Source organism: Chanodichthys erythropterus, chromosome 1 (assembly GCF_024489055.1).
Source record: "Chanodichthys erythropterus isolate Z2021 chromosome 1, ASM2448905v1, whole genome shotgun sequence".
NCBI lineage: Eukaryota > Metazoa > Chordata > Actinopteri > Cypriniformes > Xenocyprididae > Chanodichthys > Chanodichthys erythropterus.
Window position 1 is genome coordinate 20915545 of NC_090221.1, and position 27553 is coordinate 20943097.

The 27553-nt window shown below is 38.0% G+C and overlaps 1 protein-coding gene across 2 annotated transcripts in view; it reads right to left on the reverse strand.

Annotated features, from left to right (window-relative positions):
- LOC137023013 (diacylglycerol kinase theta) overlaps window positions 1-27553 on the reverse strand; it is a 43683-nt gene that overhangs the window by 5210 nt on the left and 10920 nt on the right. For both annotated transcript variants that reach the window (XM_067389521.1, XM_067389527.1), the window contains exons 3-19: window positions 19732-19831; window positions 17645-17730; window positions 16226-16351; window positions 13171-13327; window positions 11091-11165; window positions 10909-11009; window positions 10553-10767; window positions 8531-8621; window positions 8111-8165; window positions 6075-6136; window positions 5754-5904; window positions 5424-5462; window positions 3148-3263; window positions 1174-1325; window positions 907-1055; window positions 624-802; window positions 9-109 (exon numbers count right to left, since the gene is read on the reverse strand). In XM_067389521.1, coding sequence (XP_067245622.1) covers window positions 9-109; window positions 624-802; window positions 907-1055; window positions 1174-1325; window positions 3148-3263; window positions 5424-5462; window positions 5754-5904; window positions 6075-6136; window positions 8111-8165; window positions 8531-8621; window positions 10553-10767; window positions 10909-11009; window positions 11091-11165; window positions 13171-13327; window positions 16226-16351; window positions 17645-17730; window positions 19732-19831 — 1955 coding nt within the window. The remainder of the gene's footprint in view (window positions 1-8; window positions 110-623; window positions 803-906; window positions 1056-1173; window positions 1326-3147; window positions 3264-5423; window positions 5463-5753; window positions 5905-6074; window positions 6137-8110; window positions 8166-8530; window positions 8622-10552; window positions 10768-10908; window positions 11010-11090; window positions 11166-13170; window positions 13328-16225; window positions 16352-17644; window positions 17731-19731; window positions 19832-27553) is intronic.

Here is a 27553-nt window from a genome sequence, read left to right on the forward strand (position 1 = left end):
AAACTCACCTGCTATTAAACTTATCTGGGTCCTCCTCACGTGCGTGATGAAAGTCCAGACTCAGTTCAGCATCAATTCCCAGCCCAAAATAATTATTCATCTGCACAATCTATAACACAGGCAGGTACAACCCTATTATGTTAGACTGCTTTACTCTAGTAACTCGCAAAATGTGTGCAGATATAAATTCCTTAGCCGAGCTAAAAACATAAATTAATAATTAAATTATTAAAAATTAAAGCTTAATTAATAAATATTATAATTATGTACTACAGTATTTGTATTGTTATTGTAATAATTAATGCTAATATTATTATAATATGCATTGTTTGTAAATAATGTATTTATATAAAATTAATGAATATGTACATATAATAATAATTGTTAAATAAAATAATATTTTGTGTTATTCTTTATTTTATCTTTAAAATAATAAATTATAAAATATAATTTATTATTAAAATATTTTTTATTTGTATTATATATTTTATTATTAAAAATAAAATATTCATTATAAATAATATGCAATTATTTAAAATTAATGCACATATATATCTGCATATTACATTAATTGCATTAATTATATTTTTAAAAAAATTTTTTTGAAGGGATTGATTGTGTACCTTTGGCGGCTCTAGGAAGCCGTTCTCTTTGCCATCCTCTGTCATTTCCTGTGCGTCCAGAAGAATTGTCCAGCGGTCCATCTGCACTTCCTCTGCCTCGTCCACAGACACCAGGATGTTGTAGGGGTCCTCGCCGCTGTAGCCCGCCCCCCATCGCAACACCCGAGCCAGATCGTTCCCTGACAAACACATACAACATAACTGAACACAAATGACAATGGATGCTAACAAATAGTAAAACCTACAGTTAACTAGAATTAACTTATAAACTTCCATCACGCACCTGTGCCCAGCGGTACGATGCTGATCGCGGGCTCGGGACAGGCAATCTTATGTCGTATGGACTCCAGAACCCCCAGCACCCATCCCACTGTGCCGTCTCCTCCACACACCAGGATACGGAAGCGAGGGACTTCCCTAAAAGTGTGCAGCCTGTACAATACACATACCCATACATGTGAGAAGGGAACCAACAATATTCACCCATACATATTCTAATCAAAACATTAATATCAATTAGACCATCATTCAAATGTAGAGGAGGTCTAACCCAGGAAGTGGTCCTCCGCTGGTCAGCTCAAACACTTGGTGAGGGTTTAGAAGTTTCCGGAAACTGTATAAGATCTCTCTGCCCTTTAGTCCTCCACTTTTAGGGTTGACAAAGACCAGCAGGGGGCAGCTTCCTTTGGCCAGCTTGCTTTGCTGTTGGGAGAGAAAATAACCTTTGTTAAAATGTTAGTTCACCCAAAAAATCTTTTATTACTTACTCTCCTGCTGTTCCACACCCGTAAGACATGCGTTCATCTTCGGAACACAAATTAAGATATTTTAATTGAAATCCGATGGCTCCATGAGGCCTCCATAGGGAGCAATGACATTTCCTCTCTCATAAAGGTACTATAAATCAAAACTTATCTAAATCAGTTCATGTGAGTACAGTGGTTCAATATTAATATTATAAAGCGACGAAAATATTTTTGGATATATTTTTGGATGGCCAATTTCAAAACACTGCTTCAGAAGGCTTCGGATCATAAATGAATCAGTGTATCGAATCTGCTGTTCGGAGCACCAAAGACACGTGATTTCAGCCGTTGGCAGTTTGACGTAGTTCGGCATAGTTCGACACACTGATTCATTTGTGCTCCGATGCTTCATGAAGCAGTGTTTTTTTAAATCGTCCATCACTAAATAAGTCGTTTTTTTTTTTTTTTTTGGCACACCAAAAATATTCTCGTCGCTTTATAATATTAATATTGAACCACTGAACTCACATGAACTGATTTAAATATGTTTTTAGTACCTTTATGGATCTTGAGAGAGGAAATGTCATTGCTCCCTATGAAAGCCTCACGGAGCTATCGGATTTCAACTAAAATATCTTAATTTGTGTTCTGATGATGAACGAATGTCTTACGGGTGTGGAATGGCATGAGGGTGAGTAATAAATGACAGAATTTTAATTTTTGGGTGAACTAAGCTTTTAAACTTCTTGTTGTATTGTACTGTAGTTTCTCAGTACGCCACTAGAGGGAACACTAGATGCATCTAGATTGGGCCAGCATTTTGAACAATAATGAACAGCCTTCTTTTGTTGCAATGAATGGCACATGAACTACTGATCACAATGAAGTCAGTACAGGTTATTATTTTGAATCAGCTGTGGGTTCCACTCTCTTAAATACATCACCATCTTGGAATTATATGTTTTATCTACATTCTGAGCAGTTCTGAGATATTGAGCTTCAAAGATTTTGCATTCCATACTTCTTTGTAGATAGAACCTTTTTGTCATATAACATAATGTAAATAAGTTGTCACAGAATAAGAATATGTGAATAACTCAATTTTGAAAAAATCTCAGATACAATCTTATAATTCCAAGGTGATGACATCTATCTGATATTTGGACACAAAAAGGGAAAAATAAGGGGACATGGTGATGGAAAAAAGTATGAGATGCAAGGAAAATTATATTTGAATGCTTTTGCATTCTGCAACTTTTTTTTTTTTCCAAAACATTTGTGTTCCCCTCAGAAAGCACTGAAATAAATTTTTCCCTACCACCTTGTTATTTCCATCACAAAAGTTGCAAAGTTTCATGAGGGAACGCAAATTTTTCAAGCGAATGCAAAAGCATTGGAATATACATTTTCCTGCCATCTCATTTTTTAGGGTCTCCGTACAAACCCAAACAACTTGTATCCAAACTGGAGCCCACTGAATTTTAATGGTAAAACCAAAAACAAACAAACAAAAAAAGATCTGTTTTGAAGAAGAAATAAGTGATAGAAGGTTGGAATGACATGGTGTTAAGTAAATAATGACAGAATTTTCATTACTGAGTGAACTATCTTTGAGCCTCATTTAAAAATGCCATGTCAATGTATAAATCACACTGCATTTTACAATAATGTGGCATTTGTTTTAAAGAAAGAGCACAAGAACTTTCCATATTCATAAACTGGAGTCTGTTGCACCCATTCAGTGTTTAGATTTATGGCTTTGTAAAAAGATGGTGTACCTTGATCTCAGGTATGACAAGTGAGCAGAGCTGTTTGCCACTGATGCTGATGTCTTTGGCCAGCATGTAAATCCTCTCTGCCTCTGAGAAACAGCTGATCTGCAGAACCACAGCACCTGAAAATAGCACATCAGCTCAATTATACAAACACACTCACTAACACCTGCTCACACCTGGGACACAATTATTTTTAGCTCTGAGCACAATTATTTTTACCACCTATCATGATATGATGGAATAAGACAAACCCTGTGTCTCAATCAGCTCCCTAGCTTCCTAGGTCATGAATCAGTGTTTCGTGTAAATGAATGTAGCCGACTCCCTGATCAGTGCCCTGACTACTGAACTAGGGAGCTGATTGAGATGCACACACAGACACAAAATCCCATTGCAATCCTCTTTATATCACTAGCAGTCAAAAGTCTGTGGTCAGTAAGGTGCAGTTTTAATATATTAAATTAATTAAAAGTGACATTAAAGAGATTTATAATGTGACAAAAATGTACAAATGTTCTTTTGAACTTTCTATTTATCAAAGAATTCTAAAAAAAAAAAAAAAAAAGTATCACTGTTTCCACAAAGAATGTGCAGCAAAACTTTCAACACGCACATATACATATACACTGATCAGGCATAACATTATGACCACTGACAGGTGAAGTGAAGAACACTGATCATCTTCATCACAGCACCTGTTAGTGGGTGGGATATATTAGGCAGCAAGTGAACATTTTGACCTCAAAGGTCATGGGCGGCCAAGGCTCATTGATGCACATGGAAGGCTGGCCTGGGTGGTCTGATCCAACAGACGAGCTACATTAACTCAAATTGATCAAGAAGTTAATGCTGGTTCTGATAGAAAGGTGTCAGAATACACAGTGCATCATTGTTTGTTGCGTATGGGGCTGCGTAGCCACAGACAAGTCAGGGTTCCCATGCTGACCCCCGTCCACCGCCGAAAGTGCCAACAGTGGGCATGTGAGCATCAGAACTGGACCACAGAGCAATGGAAGAAGGTGGACTGGTCTCATGAATCACGTTTTCTTTTACATCACATGGATGGCCAGGTGCGTGTGCGTCGCTTACCTGGGGAACACATGGCACCAGGATGCACTATGGGAAGAAACCGTGGGAAACCTTGGGTCCTGCCATCCATGTGGATGTTACTTACTACCTACACATACCTGACACATACTACCTACCTAAGCATTGTTGCAGACCATGTACACCCTTTCATGGAAGCGGTATTTCAGCTCTTTCAGCAGGATAATACGCCTTGTCACAAAGCAAAAATGGTTCAGGAATGGTTTGAGGAGCACAACAACGACTTTGAGGTGTTGACTTGGCCTCCAAATTCCCCAGATCTTAATCCTATCGAGCATCTGTGGGATGTGCTGAACAAACAAGTCAGATCCATGGAGACCCCACCTTGCAACTTACAGAACTTAAAGGATCTGCTGCTAACATTTTGGTGCAGATACCACAGCACACCTTCAGGGGTCTAGTGGAGTCCATGCCTTGACGGGTCAGGGCTGTTTTGACAGCAAAAGGGGGACCAACACAAAATTAGGAAGGTGGTCATAATATTATGCCCGATCGATGTGTGTGTATATATAATATATATATATATATATATAAAATTTATATTTTTAAATAAAAAAATAATATATTAAGTACACATATAAAGGTACATAACATTTCTAAAATCAAATCAAATTAACAATTATTTTGCATAATATTATTCACTTAAAATTCACTTAAACAAAACATTCTAGAATGTACCTTTTGTACCTTACATGCTCCTTGTACCATTTTTACTAGTACAGTAGCCAATGACAGGAAATAATGATAAGTAGAAGAGTGTCAAGTGCTTGTGTGCTAACCACTTCATATTTTAAGACCTCTGCACAAACCAACACGACACTGCAACAACATTACACATACATTCAAAGCATCAAGGCAAGTGAGCCAGGAGGCATGTTGTGGATGACTAAAAACAACCAGCAGTTCTGAGCATTTGTGTGCAGAACAAGGACATTCATTTACAGAGCGCTGAGAGTAGGCCAGACTGTGGCCCATGGACACAGCCAGAGGTTTGTTCTGCAGCATGCACCAGCGACCTTCAGTGTTATCAAATAAAGTCATGCTGTTTAGTTGTGCTCAGAACAAAGAAGCATATTATAAGTTGCCTCTAATGGAGGGATGCATTTCCTGTGACAAGGAAACAGGCTGTTCTCCCACAGAACCCTATGATTTACAGATTTGGTTGCTTTTACCTTGTTCAGCGTACACATGAGTGATGGTGACCAAGTGACCTGGGTGTGGAAGAGAGAGAGATATGATTAGTGTTAACTCTGGCAAGAAATCATCAGCAGTCACAATATAATCCTCTCTAATCCCTCCCAGCAGAGCGGCGACAGGCATATTTACGACGAGTACACAAGTATTTCAGACTTATAGGTCAGCATTGTTAAAGGACAATTTTATGGAAAGATTAATAGAATCCAAAGAGATTGACAGGACAAATGGCTAAAATCCAAAGGATCTGAGCAGTTTAAACCTTGAGCTTACACATCATTCAAGCACACAGAGATGTGCAGACTCACTTTTAATGGCGAGGTGTTCGGATAGCAGGTGTGAGTATTCCTCTTTGTCGAGTTGTGTCGGAAAACCTCCCAAGAGCAGACTGACCTGCACCACTCGATTCCTGTTTTCCTCGATGTAAAACCGAGTCTGATTCATCTGTCGCAATGATGTCTGGAAGTCACATGCTCAGAATCAGAATTTGAGACAACCGGGAAGCTCTCACAAGATTTTTTCCATAAGCACACAGACGCTGTGAAATTAGTGTTCTGTGCTTATCAGGGCTCATCCCCTTGAGCGTTTTCCAAATGCCAAGCAATATCAGCATGTCTTGCTGCACATACCTTCCGTATCTCCAGCAGTTTATCCAGTAAAAGCTCCTGACCGCTGAGGATTTGCCGTTGAACTAAAGATGGGTAAGAAACACTGAGTTAGGACATATGATTATATCGTCCACACATTTTGAAGAATTTCTATGTTGTAAGGGGTTAAACCAAAGTGTAGTCCTTGACAGGTCTTAAAATTAGGTAAATACAACCTCAGATGAACAACACATTACATATTATACCATGACAAACAAAAATAAGGCCAAAATGGAAAAGTACAGCCTTATTGCTTCCATAGGAATTAAGAGGGTAAGTAACAGTCAGGCACTGTTGATCAAATGTCTTTGATTAATTGATTATGAGTGAGCGTGACCAACTCTTTACAAGCAGAAGTTTTGCAGTTTGCTGGTCTGGACCATTCAGGTGTGTGTTAATACAATGCCAAGGAGGAAAGACATCAGCAATGATCTTAGAAAAACAACTGTTACTGCCATCAGTCTAGGAAGGGTTACAAGGCCATTTCCAAACAATTTGAAGTCCATCATTCGACAGCAAGGAAGATTATTTACAAGTGGAAAACATTCAAGACAGCTGTCAATCTTCACAGAAGTGGACATCCCAGTAAATGCAGCCCAAGGTCAGACCGTGCAATGCTCAGAGACACTGCAAAAAACCCAAAAGCTACATCTCAGACTCTACAGGCCTCAGTTAACATGTTAAATGTTAAAGTTCATGTACAATTACAATTAGAAAAAGACCAGACAAGTATGGCATGTTTGGAGGGGTTGCCAGGAGAAAGCTTCTCTCTAAAAGAACATGGCGGCACGGAGGTGAAAAAAAAGTACACTTCTATAATGCACTTAAAGTGCTCTAGTTTTGTGCACTAATTTTGTACTTAATATACTAAAAATTCTTCTTTAGTACTTCTTAAGATCATCTTAAGAACATCTAAGTGTACTCAACTCTGTTATTTTGAGACACCATGAAATATGATCTAAAATGTGCTTTTAATATACTATCTCTATATTTACAAAATATATTTAGCTACCACTTGTAGTACAAGGTTCAAATGTATTATAAGTTGTATCTAAATACATTTTTTAAATACAGAGGTAGTATATTAAAAGCCCATTTTAGATCATATTTCATGGTGTCTCAAAATAACACAGTTTAGTACACTTAGATGTTCTTATGATGATCTTAAGAAGTACTAATGAATAATTTTTAGTATATTAAGTACAAAATTAGTGCAAGAAAATAGAGCAATTTAAGTATATTATAAAAATGTCCTTTTTTTCACCTGGGTAGGTTTGCAAACTAGCATCTGAACAAACCACAAGACTTCTGGAACAATGTCCTTTGGAAAGAAGAGACCAAAGTGGAGATGTTTGGCCATAATGACCAGCGCCACGTTTGTCGAAAAACCAAACACAGCATACCAGCACAAACACCTCATACCAACTGTAAAACACAGTGGTGGAGGGGTGATGATTTGGGCTTGTTTTTTTGTTGCACCTTGCAGTCACTGAGTCGACCATGAACTCCTCTGTATACCAAAGTATTCTAGAGTCAAATGTGAAGCCATCTGTCCAACAGCTAAAGCTTGTCCAAAATTGGGTCATGCAACTGGACAATGATCCCAAGCACACCATCTAATCTACAACAGAATGGCTGAAAAAGAAAAGAATCAAGGTGTTGCACTGGTCCAGACCTCAACCAGACTGAAATTCTGTGGTGGGACTTTGAGAGCGATGCATACATAGATTGGCCACAAACCTCAATGAACTGAAGCAACGTTGTAAAGAATAGTCGGCAAAAAACATCTAAAGGTTGTTCTACATCAATTGAATCATAAGGCGTACTTAGTTTGTCACACATGACTTCTTCATTTTGACTTTATTTTTGTTAAATAAATAATGACAGTGTAATATATCATGTGTTGTTGTTCATCTGAGGTTTTATTTATCTAATTTTAAGAACTGCTAAAGACCAGATGATTTTTTATGCCCTGATACATAAAACCATAGAAATCTTTTTCACATAAGAGATCTTACCTTGTTTGCTGCTCATGAAAACTTCTACAAGGTTAAAGTCAGCAGGGTTGTCGTTCTAAAGATATTTGCAAAAACATGACGATTAACATACAAACGCACTAAAGTAAAACAACAAAAACAAAAATAGTTCATAAAATGTAAAAATAACTAGTTTTGCACAATTAATGAATCTATTAGACATCTATAAGACACAAGGGTATTACAAGTGGCACTTGCTACCATATATGGTAGACAAATATCATAAGTTTGATTGCTCATAAAAGTAATGGCACACATTTCCATGTGTTGAGGCATCAGCAATGTTTGTGGCACAAATAAGTTTGTTATAGTCTCATATGTGTCATAGTACTAATACACAGAGTTAAAGGGTATGTTCAAATAACCCTAAATTGTGTTTTTGAGAAGTGAAATCCCAGTTACCTGTTTTCCTAGTTGTGAAAGCACTTCCTTTATGACTGAGTCTACCATGCTGTTTTTCCCAGCAGTCACTGAGATGTAGATGACTCCAACCCTGAAACACAAATGTGAAACCTAAGAACGTTCCTCATTACACCATCATTTGAAAACGTAAAGCATCGAAAAACGTTCCATCCCATGATTCAACAGCGGTTTGGCACCGTATAAATCATCCGCTGGTCTGCCACTGAAACTTCAGACAACATTTTGATTTACTGTGGTCAATATTACATAAGAATAAACACGTTTGATTGTGGCACTAACTGGCAGCATGTGTTAAGCCTGACTCAATCCCTCCTTGATTCAAAACTCCTCAAAAACGAAACTCCTCATCTAATGCAAACATCAAGGACATGAGTGGCAGTGCTCTTCTTTTCAAGAAATCTAAAGTTTTCCTGATGAGTTTCTGTAGGCGATGAGGGTCCATCAGCGTTTTTTGCTGGCATGGCAACAACATCTTAGGTAAACCATGGATGCTGTGTCACTTCATCTCCGTGGCAACTGGACACACAACAGCAATACTGTCATCAGTTGAGCCAAGTGTGTTTTGATGGGTTTCATATACACTTGCCCTCACTGAGTGGTACACGACACAACTATTGTCCATTTCCTTGCAATGCCTGGAGATGAAATATGGTTTGTTTGGAGAAGCGAGAGGATTGATGTGCCATAAAACCCTTAGATAAGTAAACTAAAGTAAGCTAGAACCTCCGTTTTGACACAAGAACTGAGCATCTTTACGATGTGTCTATATGTAAAATACATTTTCCATTCTGTTCTGCCTGTCTATTTATAGCTAACTTTGTCTTCTAAAGAGGGGTTTGTGTTATGTATTGTCTACGATAATATAACAAAGTGCAGGCTGACAGTGAGAAGCCTATTCGTATACAGAATGCCCTCAAAATTCAAGATGGGTGCCTCAAACGCCTCTGTGTTTTTTTGTCTTAACTATATAATATGACAAATATAAGCAATATCACATGAGCAAGCTTATATCAGAATATCAGCATGATTGCAAATGTGAAATAGATTTTATAAAACAGTTCAATAAGTAATGTTAATATTGAGAGTTACATTTTAAGACACAATATTGTTTCTTGCTTTATTTCCCAAATGAAAATAGTTGCATCTCTGAGCAACACAAAATTAATCTGTGCTTTATAAATGAATCAGGTGAGTCAGTTATTCAATGACTCATTCATAAAGTTACTTGCTACTTGCTACGTAGTAAGTAGTTACAGTTACTTGCTACGCTTCTGAATGAAACAGCCATTTCAATGAATCCGTTGAATTAATAACTTAATGACTCAGCGAATGCCAACCACTTACTGACTTTAGTTTCATATTTATAGCATTTTTTTTAAAATCAAAAACACTACAAATAACATTGTTATTGAAAAAGTTCCAGAAAATAATCAAGATAATTTTTTTTTTCAATATCGCACATCCCTACTTCTTTAGCATTTTCTTTGTGTAGCTTGTGGGTTATTTTAAAGGAATATTATGGTTTAAACTTAATATGAAATAATTTACTTTGTTAATATACATTACTGGTTTAATTGTGCATGAATAATGACTAATCTTTTTTTCAAAATATAAATATAATAACTTAGCTTTCCTGCTGATGTCACCATATCTCCTAAAATTTGAACAATTTTTGAACAAGTCTTTTGAATTGAATGTAGTCAATTCCTTGTATATAAAATCAAGGCTTATACTACATATTTTTTCTCATTGAATATTCAATTTCAGTTAAAATACACTGGATTATGTAAGTAAAATGGGGTACAAACACTGTGTCATGCTGACTTTAAATACCATGCTACAGGTACTTTTGACAGAACTTCAGTTTAACCTGTAAGGCTGCTTTAAAGAATGTTTCCTCTAAATTCTTGAACACTTCCTTGTGAATCAATATTATGGCAGTCGGACAACACTAAACAAAATGGCAGAACATGATGCACTAAAAGCAGAAGTAGAGCTTACTTTTGCCAGCGGTGGTAAATCTTCACCACCTCTGTTTCTCTGGGTTTTGCTCTGAGCACCCAGGAATCAGACATGGTGTCCTTAAAAATGGGCTTGTTGTCTGGAGTGCCGTTACGGTTGATGATGTCATCTGTAAACAGTCCCTGTTGGCCGTAACTCTGTAGCTCATAATCCTGCGGTTCATCTGGAATGTAGAATGCTCTGAGTGCTGCTTCCTGTCAGGACAGGAAATCAGAAACAACAAAATGAAACTGACAATAAAGTTTGAGTGTTATTCAAGCATGATCTTTATATAAACACTTTTGATGTATACACTGTAATTCAGGTGAAAGCTAATCAGGGAAAAAACGTCTCACCACCACTTCCTCATTCTTGATTATTCGAGGGATTGAAACCAAACGAAACTGATTGCGCTTAGCTGCATCATCACCATCGAAAACTTTCAGAGTCTGTTTACCTGTAGGCCAAAAGATGGGAGATTACTTTGGGTGCAAGGGTGATTATCACCATTAGCCATGATGTAATTTCTGGTTTGTACCCGTGTCAGGTGATCCTGTAGGCTGATTCTCCTTTGATGTTACCGGACTCTGAGTATCGACATCATCCAGGTTATCTGGAGAAAACAATTCTCTATGAGCATTTACAGACATGTGATCTTGTTATTTGATATTCAAAAGGTGAATAGGACAGTCTAACAATGAATTGAAGGTTTCATTTAAAATGTGCGCAACCATCTTATTTTCAAGGATTACACATTTAATCGTAGAAAACGGTCATTAAAACAGAACAGCGTTATTGTGCTCATTAGTACTGAAGAAATGTTCCGGGTTCAATGCAAGTTCAAAATGTCTGTGACATATATTCAAGTACCAAAGAAAACAATTGTGACATGCTTCCCAGTTTGAAAAACAAAGCAAAAAATGTTCAGTAATGGACTTACAATGGAAATCTATAGAGCACTGCGGCGGGATATAAAACTTCTAAAGTATAGTCACATGATTTGCCAATTATGGGAGCAATCATAAGACTTGACTGATAAACTGTGCATTTATATCCATTATAATCACTGTAACTTTCACATGACACATACAGGGATACCAAAAAGACTGTACAAAGACTGCATTTTATCAAAAATTAAGTAAAACCAGTAATACTTGGAAATATTACTGTAATTTAAAACAACTGTTCTATTTTAATATACTTTGAAATGTAATTTATTCCTGTGATGGCAAAGCTAAATTTTTTCATTCAAAATAAATAATTTTAAATGGTTAGTTCACCCAAAAATGAAAATTATGTCATTTATTACTCACCCTCATGTCGTTACAAACCCAAAATACATTAGTTCATCTTTGGAACACAAATTAAGATATTTTTGATAAAATCCCATGGCTCAGTGAGGCCTCTATTGCCAGCAAGATAATTAACACTTTCAGATGTCCAAAAGGGTATTAAAAACAAATTTAAAACAGCTCATGTGAGTACAATGGTTAAACCTTAATATTATAAAGTGACAAGAATACTTTTTGTGTGTCAAAAAAAAACAAAATAACGACTTTACAACAATATCTAGTAATGGCTGAGCACTTTTTTGAAGCTTTACGAATCTTTTCGTATCAAACTGCCAAAGTCACATGAACTATTGAAACTGCGAAACACTTATGACGTAACGAAGCCTCGTTTACTGAAATCATGTGACTTTGGCGCTCCGAACCACTAATTCGAAACAAAAGATTTGTAAAGATGAACAGAAGATGAACGAAGGTCTTACGGGTGTGGAACAACATGAGAGTCATAAATGACAATTTTCATTTTTGGGTGAACGAACCCTTTAATATACTGATTGGGTGCTCAAGACACTTTTCTCATTATTATCAGTGTTGTCAAAATGTTGTCCTGCTTAATATGTTGGTGGAAACTTTTTTTTTTTTTTTTTTTTTCACTTTTATTCTTTGAATACATCCTTGCTAAAAGTTAGTATTAAATTTCTTTAAAAAAAGCACTTATCCCAAACCTGTAATTAAAGGGTTAGTTCACCCCAAAATGAAAATTCTGTCATTAATTACTCACCCTCATGTCATCCAAAACCCATAAGACTTTCATTTATCTTCGGAACACAAATGTCTTTTTAACACAAAAAGAGCTTTCTGTCCCTCCATTGTCAGCCTATGCATCTACCACTTGCAAGCCCCAGAAAATTCATTAAATTGAGGTTAAACCACTGGTGTCACATGGATTACTTGTATGATGTCTTTACTACCTTTCAGGGGCTTGAAAGTGGTAGTTGCATAGGCTCTAAAAAAGCATAGAAAGCTCTTAGATTTCATTAAAAAGATCTTCATTTGTGCTCTGAAGATGAACAAATGTCTTACGGGTTTAGGACATTAGGGTGAGTAATTAATAACAGAATTTTTATTTTTGGGTGAACTAACCTTTGAGTGCATTAATGCAAACACATTTTTGCTTGTTTTACCACCTTGATGAACAATTGTCTGTGCTAATGAACAGCATGCCACAGCTGCAGTGCACAGAACTGTTGTAAATCGGAAAACATTCAGCTTCAGCTTTAAGGTGTCCGCTCAGATTTCAGTGTGAATGTTAAAGCGTCTAGGCATTACCCATCTCTCCGTGCTGGGAATTCTCTGAGATCCTGTAACAGTGCATCTTGCTGAAGTTCCGTGAGCAGATCCATACGCAGCTGGGGTGAAGAATCATGTTCCGCAGTCGTCCCAGACTGCACTCTGAGGAGATGATTACGTAACATGACGTATGTGCCTGCAAACATATACATACAGATAAGCGATCGAGCCAAGAGCTCACAAGCTCTAGTACAGCTTAATGAGAACTGAAATTTTTCTAATAATAAAGACAACAGATGGTTCATTTATTTATCCAAAGCAACATATAGAGAGATTGTTCCTGTATTAAGTGTGCCAGGGGGTTAGGTGGCTTGCTGAAGAGCACAATGGTCTACCATTCATGGATTGACCTTGGCAGGGTTTCAACCAACAACCTTTTGGTTACCAGTCCTGATATTTGACCATTAGACCAAAAAAAAAAAAAAAAGTTAAAGCTACAGTCTTTGTGTATAAGTCCTTTACTTGTGTCTTTGTTTTTAAAATCCCTCTAAATCCTAGAGGTTTGTGCTTTCAGAGTATTAGGGCTGAAACAGCCATTTCAAAGCTATGTAGCTATGTACTCTGAAGCCTCCGTCCTCAAAAAACCTTTTGCTCAGGCAATACTGCTTACATCATCTACTAGCCTACAGTACATGCTGAAATACTTGAGAGCTGGGAGGGGGTGGAATGGATGCTAGTGTTCAGAGGGACGTGCTGTAATAGCTGGAGTGCAGTAGAGTAGAGCGTTTTATCGCCGGGAGCAAAATAAAACAATACAGGAAAAAAGCGGAGAGTGAGCCATTGGTACAGTATGTAATCCTAGTGACACAGTGGCTCTCTTCCAAAACCTGCATCATTGCCTATGTAGGCAGGTCATTTCTAAGTCAGCATCCTAACTGAAATGGAAACTCATAAGAGTGATTTGGAATATAGCCATACAATTAATGCAAACTGGCTGACTCAACTTATTTAAATATCATGAAAGGAACAACAACAAGCATAACTTAACAAGCATATATTATAAACCAAAATCATTTAATGCATTCTGGGATTGCCTTCTTTGTGAAAAATATAAGAGATGTTGTCGAAGGATCTGGAAAAACAAATATCTTAAAGGTGCCATCGAACGTTATTTTACAAGATGTAATATAAGTCTAAGGTGTCCCCTGAATGTGTCTGAAGTTTCAGCTCAAAATACCCCATAGATTTTTTTTAATACATTTTTTTAACTGCCTATTTTGGGGCATCATTAACTATGCACCGATTCAGGCTGTGGCCCATTTAATTCCTTACGCTCCCTGCCCCTGGAGCTTGCGCTTGCCTTAAAAGTTCACACAGCTAATCCTCAAAATGGATCTTTACAATGTGTTCGTCATGCATGCTGCATGCATACATCAGATCATGTGAGTATAGTATTTATTTGGATGTTTACATTTGATTCTGAACGAGTTTGATAGTGCTCCATGGCTAACAGGCTAAAGCTAACATTACACACTGTTGGAGAGATTTATAAAGAATGAAGTTGTGTTTATGAATTATACAGACTGCAAGTGTTTAAAAATGAAAATAGCAACGGCTCTTATCTCCGTGAATACAGTAATAAACGATGGTAACTTTAACCACATTTAACAGTACATTAGCAACATGCTAACGAAACATTTAGAAAGACAATTTACAAATATCACTGAAAAGATCATGTTATCATGGAACACGTCAGTTATTATTGCTCAATCTGCCATTTTTCACTATTGTCCTTGCTTGCTTACCTAGTCTGATGATTCAGCTGTGCACATCCAGACGTTAATACTGCCTGCCCTTGTGTATTGCCTGCAAATATTGGGGGCGTACATATTAAGGATCCTGACTGTTACGTAACAGTCGGTGTTATGGATGCCAGACGAACTTAGCCCCGCCCACAACATTTTGAGGTCGGGGAGTTCGGTCTGGACTCTATCCGTAGAGGAGTAAATATGCCCGAAGAGAAACTGTTCGGACCAATCACATTTGTCAGGGCGATGATTGACAGATTATCACCAGAAACGAAATCAGCCATGTCATCAAAGAGCGCTTGGGTTGAATTAGTTTACAATAATGATGGCTGTTGTTGAAGAACTGAGATGTGTATATTCCGCCATTGCGTCCGTTATAGAAGATATCGACAGCGCATTAATTGGCAAGTACTCCGTGTATACTTATTCTTTTTACAACACCGGCAAAGATTGTTTACGCTCATCTTCTACTAGTTCCAGCATGTGTGCAGCTGAGTTCTGTTGACAACTATGCGTCGCTTAACATACATTACTCTGTAGCTCTGATTGGTTGTAGGTCTATCCAATTAAGGTCTTTCCTGGATCGGTTGAAATACGCCCCCATAATCAAAGCCCAATAGAGCAGTATCAGACTCATATTCGAACTAGAATTGAGTATGAACGCGTCAGGCTAAGATTTGCCTGTTCTTCGGAGGTCTTTTAAACAAATGAGATTTATATAAGAAGGAGGAAACAATGGAGTTTGAAACTCACTGTATGTCATTTCCATGTACTGAACTCTTGTTATTTAACTATGCCAAGGTAAATTAAATTTTCCATTCGATGGCACCTTTAAGAGGCAGCTAAATTATAGGCCGCCTACCTTTTGATGCCTTAAAATGTTATCTGTGGAGGAAGCTTGATTGGTTTTGGAACAAAGGTACAGTAATATAGCAACCAACTACAATCGAAACCAGGAAACCAGGCAATAAAAAAAAAACAACTACCAAGATGACAGAGAAATAAAACCTCAACAGCAAGCTTACTAAATTTTACTGTATTCAACTTTGACCGAGTACAATTTTGTGAGTGCTGACTGGAGCTGCATCCCACATTGCACCTGTTAAATAATTGACTGATTCTTTGTGACACACAACAGCCTAAGAGCCCACACACCTTCATTCTTATGACTAAATAATGAAGCCGTTTGTGTAATGAAAACAGCTGACAACAGGCAAACTGAAAGCGCTGAATACTAAGACAAGTAAAGGTTGGGTGCACTGTAAAAACGAGACACGAACACTTACCGTAATGCCGCACCACTCGCATCTTATGCCAGCCAGGACGTCTGAGGAGCTGCAGGTACGACGGCAGACCTCACAGCGGGCACCTGAGGACATGTTGCCCTCCCGCCAGTGGTGCTGGTACGTATCCTACCAGAGCAGGAGGGGATGATGGGTTAGAAAAAGCCATGTGGCCAATAATACAATCTAGAGCAATAACAGAGCTAGGGGATGTGATTTACCCAGGACATGTTCCTGGATCAACATCCCAGTTGCGCTTTCCGCTGGAGTTGAACAACATACTTATCAACCAATCATTTCATTTCTGATTTAAGGGGTAATTTGAAGTTTGAACTATAATTAGAAATGATCTAATTATATAATTCTAAGTAGAAAGACAAGGGCTGCACTTGAAAGCTTGGGCAGCTGACTTGCTGCCTTGCTGCCCTATTAGGCAATGACTTTGCAGGCAGTGTTTGCACACAAAGGCACCTTGTGAGGCTGCATAACGCTTTAATGATTGATCTACAACCAAATAGTGTGCTTTGGTGATAACTAAGCGTATATTTAATTACTACATTAGTTACTTCTCCCTAGAAATGACATCAAAAGTGGAAAATGTTGACCAAAAAAGTACATTTACACAAAAACTGACCACCAACCGCAACTTTCAGACGCCATCTTTATTTTTTAGCTCAACTGTCACAGAATGGAAAGCACAAGATTGTGGGATATCAAAGGCAGGAAAGGATACATCTATGCTGCCTTCAAAAAATCAATCAGATGAAGGTATCTCAGTAGAAAGGAAGTGAAGCAAACATTGGATTTGGATATGCCTTGATGCCTTCCAACCTTGGAATACGTCCTCCAAAGGAAGCATTTTTAAGGTTTTGGACAAAGCCAAGATTGTGTTCTAATTAAGTTACATTATCTTGAGTGCTCGAATCTTCAAACTCGTTTTCATACACTATCTAGAAATTCACATTGCCTGTGTAAAAGTGCAGTCACATTAGCGAAATTTTGTAAGCAAAAAGGTTCATGGTACAATGCTAATAGTCTAGTCACTTTCAAACCAAGCAGTTTTCTTTTGGTCAACATGGCGCATACGCACAAACACGGGTGAAACTTGCATGAGAACTTTTTCGTCTTCATACGAAACTCCCAAACACATGGACAACAATACCACTTTGTAATCACAAATAACAATAAGCAGGCTACATGTAGTGTAATCATGTAGTGTTAATCAGTACTAATTAAAATCTACCAAACGATAACATAATTTCAAGTGTGAAAAAGCTTCTGACAAACTATGAAAAATTCAATTAAAGCTTTTCAAGCCGAGGTCAACCATCGTTTTATTCTCTGGTCTGCTGGCTTTAAATGTCAGGTTAATATATCAGTAGAAACAGAAGGAGATGGTGCAGTCCTGCTTCTCATACTCACAATGTCTTGCCCTCCATCTTGGTGGCAGAAACGACAATCGCTAACACTGAACGGGGCACAGTCGCTGTGGACGTGTAGCTCACACACTGAAAGACATGTAAGGAAGGTTACTGTCTTTATGTGATTTATCCACTAAGCAAGCATCATCTGAGGTAAAACAGTTGATTCATTGATAGATTTATTAGATCATAGATTCATATTATTGGCACTATTAGTACTGCCTGTGAGGTGTTACAGGCCCGACAAAGGGTAAAGCCACTTAATTAATGTTATTGTTGCAAAAGTTTGAGTGGGTGTGGGAATTAAAGACTGATTTTTCTTGTGAACTTCATTTGTGCCTTTTGTATCTGAGAGAGGAAGAGAAATAGAAAGAGAGAGTTGGAGTGTGATGTTTTTCTTTTCAGCTCGGTTCTTAGAATTCAGCCCACTGCAAAAGGCCATTCTGCCATTTCCATGGCAACAGCAGCTTTCCAAACAGGAACAGCCAGCACAGACAAATGAGCAATAACAGAATACAAAAAAAAAGGACCAAGTCCAAGGGTTTGGGGAAACAGAAAAGGTTTTAGAAGAAACATTTCAAGAGACTGATTATTAAAATAAGGGAAAATATATTTTAAGCACTGAAGATAACTGTAACCCTTTAGAAAAAAAAAAACTACTGTACCTACTTTCGTCCATTAAAGAGGCTATATGTAGTATTCAGAAATCCACGTTAATAGTGACACCGGTGGCTGTTAAGTGAACGCAGCCAGCAACTTATTGCTCGAGCTAGCACTCGTGCACATGTAACGTACAAGAGACTGAATGTGATTAATGGCCTCGATACACTCACAGCGAAGCTATTTTTTGTTTTTCCACTTAAAAGTAAAAAGAAGTTGGAAACGCCTTTGCAGCGATATACTGTTAACGAACATCCAGACGCCATCCACTCAGCTGAGAGCACCGTTTAGATAAATATGTAAATATGTGCTGTGTGCTCAATAACAAAATAAACATACAACAAAAATCACAGCGGTGAGAAATCAGCAGTTAAGAAAGCATCTGTTCATAGCGATGTGAATATGTTCGCACAAGCTCTGAAATTCACTGCCATCACATCAAAATCAGTCTGCAGGCCTAACATAGGAAGTCGGGAGAGGGCTCGTTTTTTAAAGTTTTGTTACAAGCTGTTCACACTTTGGCAATAAAAAAAGTACTTATGAAAGTACATGTAGCCCCTTTGAGCTTGTTCTAGATGGTTCTGGGTCTGATTTAGCTGGTCAGCCAAGTGCTCAAAACCTCTCTAAAACTAGCAAAACAAACCAGCCTGGACAGCAAACCAAATTAATGTGTATCAGCAATGGAAATATCTAACTAACAGCAGCTGACAGACTTTAAATAGGCCCTATCATACAGCTTTCTAAGAAGATCACTTCTGCGTCAAGACTTTAATTTAATTTAACATGAACGTTTTCCACCGCCTCTCTGACCCTTAAACAGACTGTTTTTGCTACTACACGCATAAAGAGATGGTTCACCCATAACATTTCTTTTATCTTTTACTCACCCTCATGTCCTTCAAAACCTTTCTTCTGCAGAAGATATTCAAAGATATTCACAAAGATATTCTGAAGAATGTTGGTTTCAAACAGTTTTGGTGCCCATTGACTTATATTGTATAGACAAAAAAACAAAACGAACAACAACACTGAGACATTTCTCAAAATAAGTTCTTTTATACTCCATAGGAAAAAAAACAAAACAAAAAAACATACAGGTTTGGAACAGGGTGAGGGTGATGACAAAATTTCATTTTTGGGTGAACTATAACTTTAAGACTAAATGTAAATGACCAATGTCCAATCAATTCTGGCGGGGGGAAAAATTGTCAAATGAGCTCAAATTAGTTTAGGTTTTCATCAAGACTTTGTTTATTCTGACAGGTTGTCTGGTATTCTGTTTTTGGCAAAGTCAGCTCATGTCATGTTCAGTGCTCTTAAATTAGGTGATTTTAATCATTACTAGGGCTAAAACACCCTGATGCCATCATGCTGTTTAAATAAATCTTATACCCTCATCACCATTATGACGCCCTCCTTCACACACACCTTCACAGCGCAGAGCCAAACTGCCTTCCAGATGCTTCCGGCAAACACAGCAGAACCTCTTCTTCTGACCAGCAGGACCGAAGCAATGTGCTACAGGAATCTGGACCACAAACAAGGAGAAGAATGATTAATAAAATAAAATCTGGGAGTTGAGCACCTGGGAAACTTGTTCCTCAGAGTCGCATGTTCATTATTATAACATGTCACATGTTCAAGTCAGAAACATAACATGAAAGTAGCCTAAATAAAATTATATTGTGAACAATAAGCCCAAATAACTGAATCGCAACTTTTATAATCTAGCAACTTGTAACGTCGCAACTTGTATAATATAGAACTCTAAGTTTCCCACGACTTCGCTTGGTCATTCATGTGCTTAAAATCAGAAAATACAATATTTCTGACGCCACCTGAAGCACACATTGCTCTGATTCACACTGAAGGTCAGGTCCACAATAAATCTACACCCTACTCAGTATAGATTTGGAAAGTTTGCAATTCATAATTGAAATTAGTTTGACTGAGTCATTAAAATAATTGGTTTAACTATTTAGTCACAAATCGGATATCACTAATGGTGAATGTTAGTCCTGTATCATCTGTGACTCCATGTGACATCACTTCCTGTTTGAGTGGTGGGAAAGTGTGCAGATGCCCGCACTTCCTTCCTGCTTGGGGGAGGGAAGTAGAGAATTTAAGGATTTAAATAGCTGATTTCTTTTTCCTTTGACCTCATGTACCAGAATCGTAGAAGACAAATGGACAGATTTATAAATATAATAGAGGAAGTTTTGAATGTACAGTATGTGTCAAAATAATAAAATAAATTCCATATACTCTTACTAAATATGCTTCATTCTTAGATGTCTAGTTTAAGTGCACAGTAAACCACATTCCGATAAATGTGAACATAATAAAACACTGAAACCTAATCTTTCCTATCTGAATGCGTTAGAGTGCTTTATATTCAAACGTGTTTAACCAAACATATACAATTAAATTCACTAAAAGAAAGGGTAAATGGCCTGAGAGTGGTTCTCCCTTTCCTTCCACACATTTACTTCCTACAGAGGCCCCTTTTACATCTAACATGCAACAGCATTTGTCGAATCACAATCAGGTAGCACTTGACCACTTTTTCTAAATGGATCATGTAAACTGCATTTGAATTATTATTGCATATATCTATAGAAGCATCCATATATATCGAATAATATGTAATATGTAAATGCAACTTTCCATTTTGTATTCTGGAGTGATCCTGCATTTGTAAAAACAAGTTCATATTTGTAGTTTGGTTCTTTTGGTCTGGGCCAAAAAAGAAAATACATTTAGTCCTGGTTCGCTTAGCATTCACACTATAATTTTTAAGACGAACCTAAAGATACAAAAAAAACCCCCAAACAAAACAAAACAAAACAAAACAAACAAACAAAAAAAAAAACGTATTTTGCGATGGAACTTACCAAACATTGAAAACAATGCTGCGTGCTGGGCTAAATGCACTTGTTGTATGTGTGTATGGCATTTTGACCAGCTGAGAACTTGTGAAGAGTTTATAAAATGTGAAGGAGTCAAAACAGTGATAGGAATTCCTCCGTTGCACACAAAAAAGACCTACTGCAAGGAGACACAGTTTCTGACACCTGTACCAAACTGTAATGGGCAATGTAGCTAAAGATGCACCGACTGCAATTTTCTTGGCCGATTCCGATTTCAGATTTTTTGATAGTGTGATCTGCCGATACCAATTTTTGCTGAAGAACTATAATTGACAACATATACAAACAAAAATCTACTTTTCTTCAATGCAAAGTTTTATTTTCATGAAAATAAAAGTCAATAATAAGTAAAAGTCAATAATAAAATATAAACAGCTCAAATAAATGCAACAGAATAAAGAGAGCTATGAAACTAAGTTTTTCAGGTTAACTGGGTTTCTATTCAGGTAAGAAATACCACAGATATTAAAGTAATCAAATGTAAAATAACACATTCAGGGTTATTTTACATTGGTTACCTTAATTTCTGAAGTCTTTATTGTAAATATTAATACAGATAAATTCTTAGCATTAAAGTTATAAAACATATTCAGTCAAGAGCAGAAAGTGATTTTCTTTGTCTTTTGTTCTTTGATTAACATGACAGACAGCAGCAGGAATACTGAACTGTTGTCCCTTTAAGGGTGCATTCACACTTGGCATGTTTGGTTCGATTAAAATGAACCCTGGTGCAATTGCCCGGTGCGGTTCATTTGAACATATGTGAACGCTGCCATCTGAACCCTGGTGCGCACCAAACAACGTTGAAAACACCACTGAAAAGCACCGCTGAAAAGATGGGTCTCGGTCCGCTTCCAAACGAACTCTGGTGCGATTCGAATGATATATGAACGCAACATGGACCAAAGACATGTAAATGAACCAAAAACAGGAAGACAAGACCCTAAAAAGGACAGAATCCTCACGCATATCGGTTTTTCTTGTCATAGTTGCGGGTTTGCCCATCCCGCCGCCGTTTTGACTACTTTACACATTTTATAAGCTCTTCACGAGTTCCCAGCTGGCCAAAATACCATCATATGCAGGCTACGCACACACAACAAGCGCATTTATCTCAGCACACAGCATTGTTTTAGATGTTCGGTAAGTTCTGTCTCAAAATAGGCTATACAACACAAAATCCGACCAATCACGTTTTTAATGTATGCTTATGCCTTAAGGTTCGGTATCTTTTGGTTCGGTGATAAAATTGCCAGTCTGAACGCTAAGGACTAAATGGACCAGGACTAAATGTTTTTTTTCTTCTTTGGTCCGGACCAAATGAACCAAATGAACCGAACTACAAGTGTGAACGCACCCTAAGAGTTTATGAACAGTGTTCAATGGACCCAATACTGTTCAATACGATTCAAAACTGACTGTGTTTATCTAAATAAGCTCGCCAAGACTGCCTGTGTTTTTGACATACTTTTGTATGTATTTGACAGTTCAAGCACAGTAAGCCACTCATTTTGGTACTTGTGACTCTGTTTTTGACTTCTGTCTCTGTTTGAGACTGAGCGTGGCTTGTTCGCTTCACTTACATAGATCAGTGGTGTGCGCGCTTTTGGTGTGAGCGCAAAACCTGTGGGAATGACTAAAATTAAGCGCAATACAAGCACTATTTAACTGGAGCGAATGAGACGAGTGAGAGAGAGGAGGTTTCCGCACGGGTGTGTGTCTGTCTCTTCACTGTGACAGAGAAGAGAGCGAGAACGAGCAGCTGACAAAACGGATCGGCTCGGAATCAGTAAGAAGTGAGACTGATCAGCCGATCACCGTTCCGGGCCGATCATGAGGGAAATCTGCCGATTCCGATCCCTGGCTGATCGATCGGTGCATTTCTAAATGTAGCTCCTATGATGAGAAAAAACAGGTATGCTTTAGCAGTATTGTATGTCCATTTTAGGGTCGCATCGGGTGACATCACGTCCAGTTTTTGGTTCGTGTAGATGTGTTTGGTCAAATTTGAGTTGAACCACACCAGAGTTTGTTTGGAAGCAGACCGATCTTTTCTGCTTGTTTTAGTGTTAAGAAGTGTTTCTGCTTGCCAGATTTAAGATGGCAGAGTTCACACTTAGCCTACTTAAATGAACCACTCTAAGGGTGCGTTCCCACACAGCAGGAGACTCCTAGGCGGATCCGCATTCAAGTCGCCAAACCCGCATGAATGTCACATTCGTTTTGGCGCTGCCCAGAGGATCAGCGCCGTAACATTCTACTGTCAATCAGCGGATCCTGAGCACACCCATGTCAGATCCGTGGACACGTACGCGCCTTTACTGTAACGGTTGTATCAATTTGCGGGTCCCAAACGGACCTGCCACGGAGGTAAGGTTTTAATCGCGGATGCAGAGTGGATGCAGCACGGAGCCATGGCGGGTCCGCGATCCGCCTTTGAGGACGCCGATACGGGTCCGTTCGCGGATACATTCCTGAAGATGACGTGTGAACACACCTTAAGTCTGTTTACAGAAAAAGCATATGCAGGACAAAATGGCTGCTGTGTACAGCAGCATTTGTATACTGTACAGCATACTGTAAATTGGCACATTTACACTGCAAACAAACAAAAATAAACGACAATAAATGTCTGAAATTGCATTGTGACTCAAAAATGAAACAAACCGATTCATAAAGAATGTAAAGATTCTCACTTATAACTGGAAATAGAATCCAGCTAAATAACATCCAGTTACTATCTAGATACTCAAATGTGAGCATGACTGGAGCTTTCAAAGACCCAGAGCAAGATGTTCTGATATAGTGAAGAGACGTGAGGACAAATCCCAGCCGGGCTGTCACGATGCGTGCCCATCTGTAACGACTGATTTCACTGGAACACGATGTGAATCACTGAAGACTGTGACAGCAAAGAAACGGGGGAGGAGAAGTCAGCCTTTCTGCCCTCTCCTTCCCATTCTTTTGCTGGTGACGGGCAGCACTGTGACTCCTGTGGATAAATATCTCCAGGCCTTTGGCTGCTTTATGTGCTGGTTTGTAAATAATTCTACAAACACTTTGGTGGGGTGGTGAATTAGAGGTTATTTTGGGTAGTGAGAGTGAGTAACATCTGGAGGGCCATAATCTTGCACTGCCTCCATCATGCTCTTGAGCTGATGGTCTCTATTCGTCTACTGAAGAAAAAAACATCCTTTTTTATCCCCCCACACAGGAAAAACTCCCTTTAATTGACGGAAAACTCCCTTTAGGGTGTCTATACTGCTGAGCATTTCCATTAAGCATTCTTAAAGGTGAAGTGTGTAATTTTTCCCATCCCAGTTTCTCCTGAGATGATGATCCTGATGCAGAGAAAAAATGGCTGTGGCACTATTAAAATGTTGCTTGTTTTGTGCTTGTTTGCATGTTTTTGAAAGTCTCTTATGCTCACCAAGCCTGCATTAATTTGATCAAAAATACAATAAAAAAAAATGTAGAAATTTAAAATGTTATTTCAAGTTAGTATAGCTGTTTTCTATTTTAATATATTTTAAAATTTCATTTATTCCTGTGATCAAAGCTGAATTTTCAGAATCCATTACTCCCGTCTTCAGTGTCACATGATCCTTCAGAAATCATTCTAATATGCTGATTTGGTGCTCAGGAAACATTTTTTAATATTATCAATGTTGAATTTTCAGGATACTTTGATAAATAAAAAGAGCAGCATTTATTTGACATTTTTTTGTAACATTATATATGTTTTTACTGTCACTTTTGATCAGTTTAATGCATATTTGTTAAATAAAAGTAGCAATTATTAGTCAAAAAAAGTGTTAAAGGTGCCCTAGAACCCTTTTTCACAAGATGTAATATAAGTCTAAGGTGTCCCCTGAATGTTTCTGTGAAGTTTCAGCTCAAAATACCCCATTACCCCATTTTTATTATTCAATTTTTTAACTGCCTATTTTGGGGCATAATTAGAAATGCGCAGATTCAGCGTGCATCCCCTTTAAATGCTCACACTCCCCGCCCACCAAGCTTGCGACTCTATAATACATTGCATAAAAGTTCACACAGCTAATATAACCCTCAAAATGGATCTTTACAAAGTGTTCGTCATGCAGCATATCAGATCATGTAAGTATGGTATTTATTTGGATGTTTACATTTGATTCTGAATGAGTTTGATAATACTGCCTTGTCTAATGCCTTGAACATGGGCTGGCATATGCAAAAGTTGGGGGCGTACATATTAATAATCTCGACTGTTGCATCATAGTCGGTGTTATGTTGAGATTCACCTGTTCTTCGGAGGTCTTTTAAACAAATGAGATTTACATAAGAAGAAGGAAACGATGGTGTTTGAGACTCACTGTATGTCATTTTCATGTACTGAGCTCTTGTTATTCAACTATACCAAGGTAAATTCAATTTTCAATTTTATGGCACCTTTAAGATAAGGTACAAAGGCATCTTTTGGGGGGTACTGCACCAGTGACAAGCTGTTGTTGCCCTAAAAGGTACAATTTTGCCATTTTAATAGTGAACATACAAGTACTGCAAAAAAGCAGAGGACATTAACTCCATTTCTGTGCTGCTAGGCATACCTGTCATCTTCAGAGAAAAACCAAAGTGACATTTAAGAGCAGACATTCTCGAGACAGCACACAGAGCAGTGAAAGACGGGATAGATTAGGTGCTTTACTTAAGATTTGAATATATGGCTTGGGAAGAAGAAAAATAGCTTGACATTTGCTCAAGCAAATCAGGATATTTACACGCTTGACAGGGTGCCAGAAATCGAACTCGCTGATGTCTATGAGCTCACAGACATGGAACAGCTGTTAAGAAGTCTGGACTGTCACAAACCAAAATATGTCCACTGGACAGAAAATACCTAAACTCTTGGGACAAAAAAATATATAATTCCACATAATACAGAGGAAAATATGGTGAGGTTTTATGTTTAAGGTTGCCAAGGTACTCAAAATCTCTGCTGATGAAGCCCCAAACAAACACACACACACACACACACACACACACACACACACACATACACACACACACACCCCCACACTCTACAGCATGTGGCCTTGAGCTGCGGCCCATCTCTCCCTCCTGCGGTGGACACATCCTCACTGGCTCTTGCCCTCCCAAGGGAGTCGCTAGAGTAGACTGCAGAGCATCCTACCGGACATGACCTCGTTTCCTGTCATTAGCTGCCATTTCTCTGATCCTAAAGGTGATTGGCTCCTGTAAATGGCTACTGCTGAGGTACTTGGCTCAGAGTACTTTCAGAACAAATGGATGAACAAAATAAGCTCAGTTTTGCTAAATAGCAAACTGTTCATTTTTCAGTTCTGGTTGAGAGATATTACATACTACTCACTTATTTTAGCTGTTGTTTTAGATGGTTTTCAAGATTAATATTCATATTATATGAATTCATATGAATTTAAGGTCTGGAGTCAAAGGTGCCAATTCATGTGTGAAAATGATTCTTCATCGTCTTTGTATTTTGTTGTTTGATTAACATTAAATGACACAGCAGCAGGAAAATTATGATGCTGTCACTTTAAGACCAAATGCATGGATCCAATATAATGACATGCATCCATTTTATTTCTCAATTGTTTACGTTCACGTAAGCCAAAAGAGACTTTGTTTACGAGGATACGGGCATTGAGACATAATTTTGCATGTATGTGTTCAATCAGAACAGAATGGAATTCTGTATTAGCGTGCTGTGTGCACAAAAGACCCGAATTGAATTCTCTTTTGTGTCTTCTTATGCTGGTATGGTTTAAAATTGCTTCAATGCTTAAACTGACAGGACCTTAAACACAGGCAAATGATGAACTTTTGAATTTAAACTTTGCAATTAATCCGAGAATCACATGCGTTTTGAACCGTGATGCCTGGTCCTTACGGATCAACTACAATCCTTATACTTGACACTGCACATCCAATGTGACTATCGCGGATGCGCACATGATATATAGTGTAGCCCTAATATAAGAGTCTAAATCCCAACTGATGCACTTCCAGATTTAGGTTCCAACCTAAATTATGTCTACGCCAAATATTCTGTTTCACAAAGAAATACGTTACATTCCAGAAGTATGTGTTCTGTGCACATAATGTCTTATAAATTATAGTATTTTATTTTAAATTAATTAGTAACCACAGAAGGTGAAAGAAGACTTTGTCAAATCTTAAAGGACAAATTCTCGACTTTCAGTAATAACAGTGTCGAATGGCTGCAACTGTTGTGTTCGTATTTCCTCAGATGCGGTTCAGAGAGGTTGTTGAGTAAAGGTTAATGGAGCAGTTGGCTC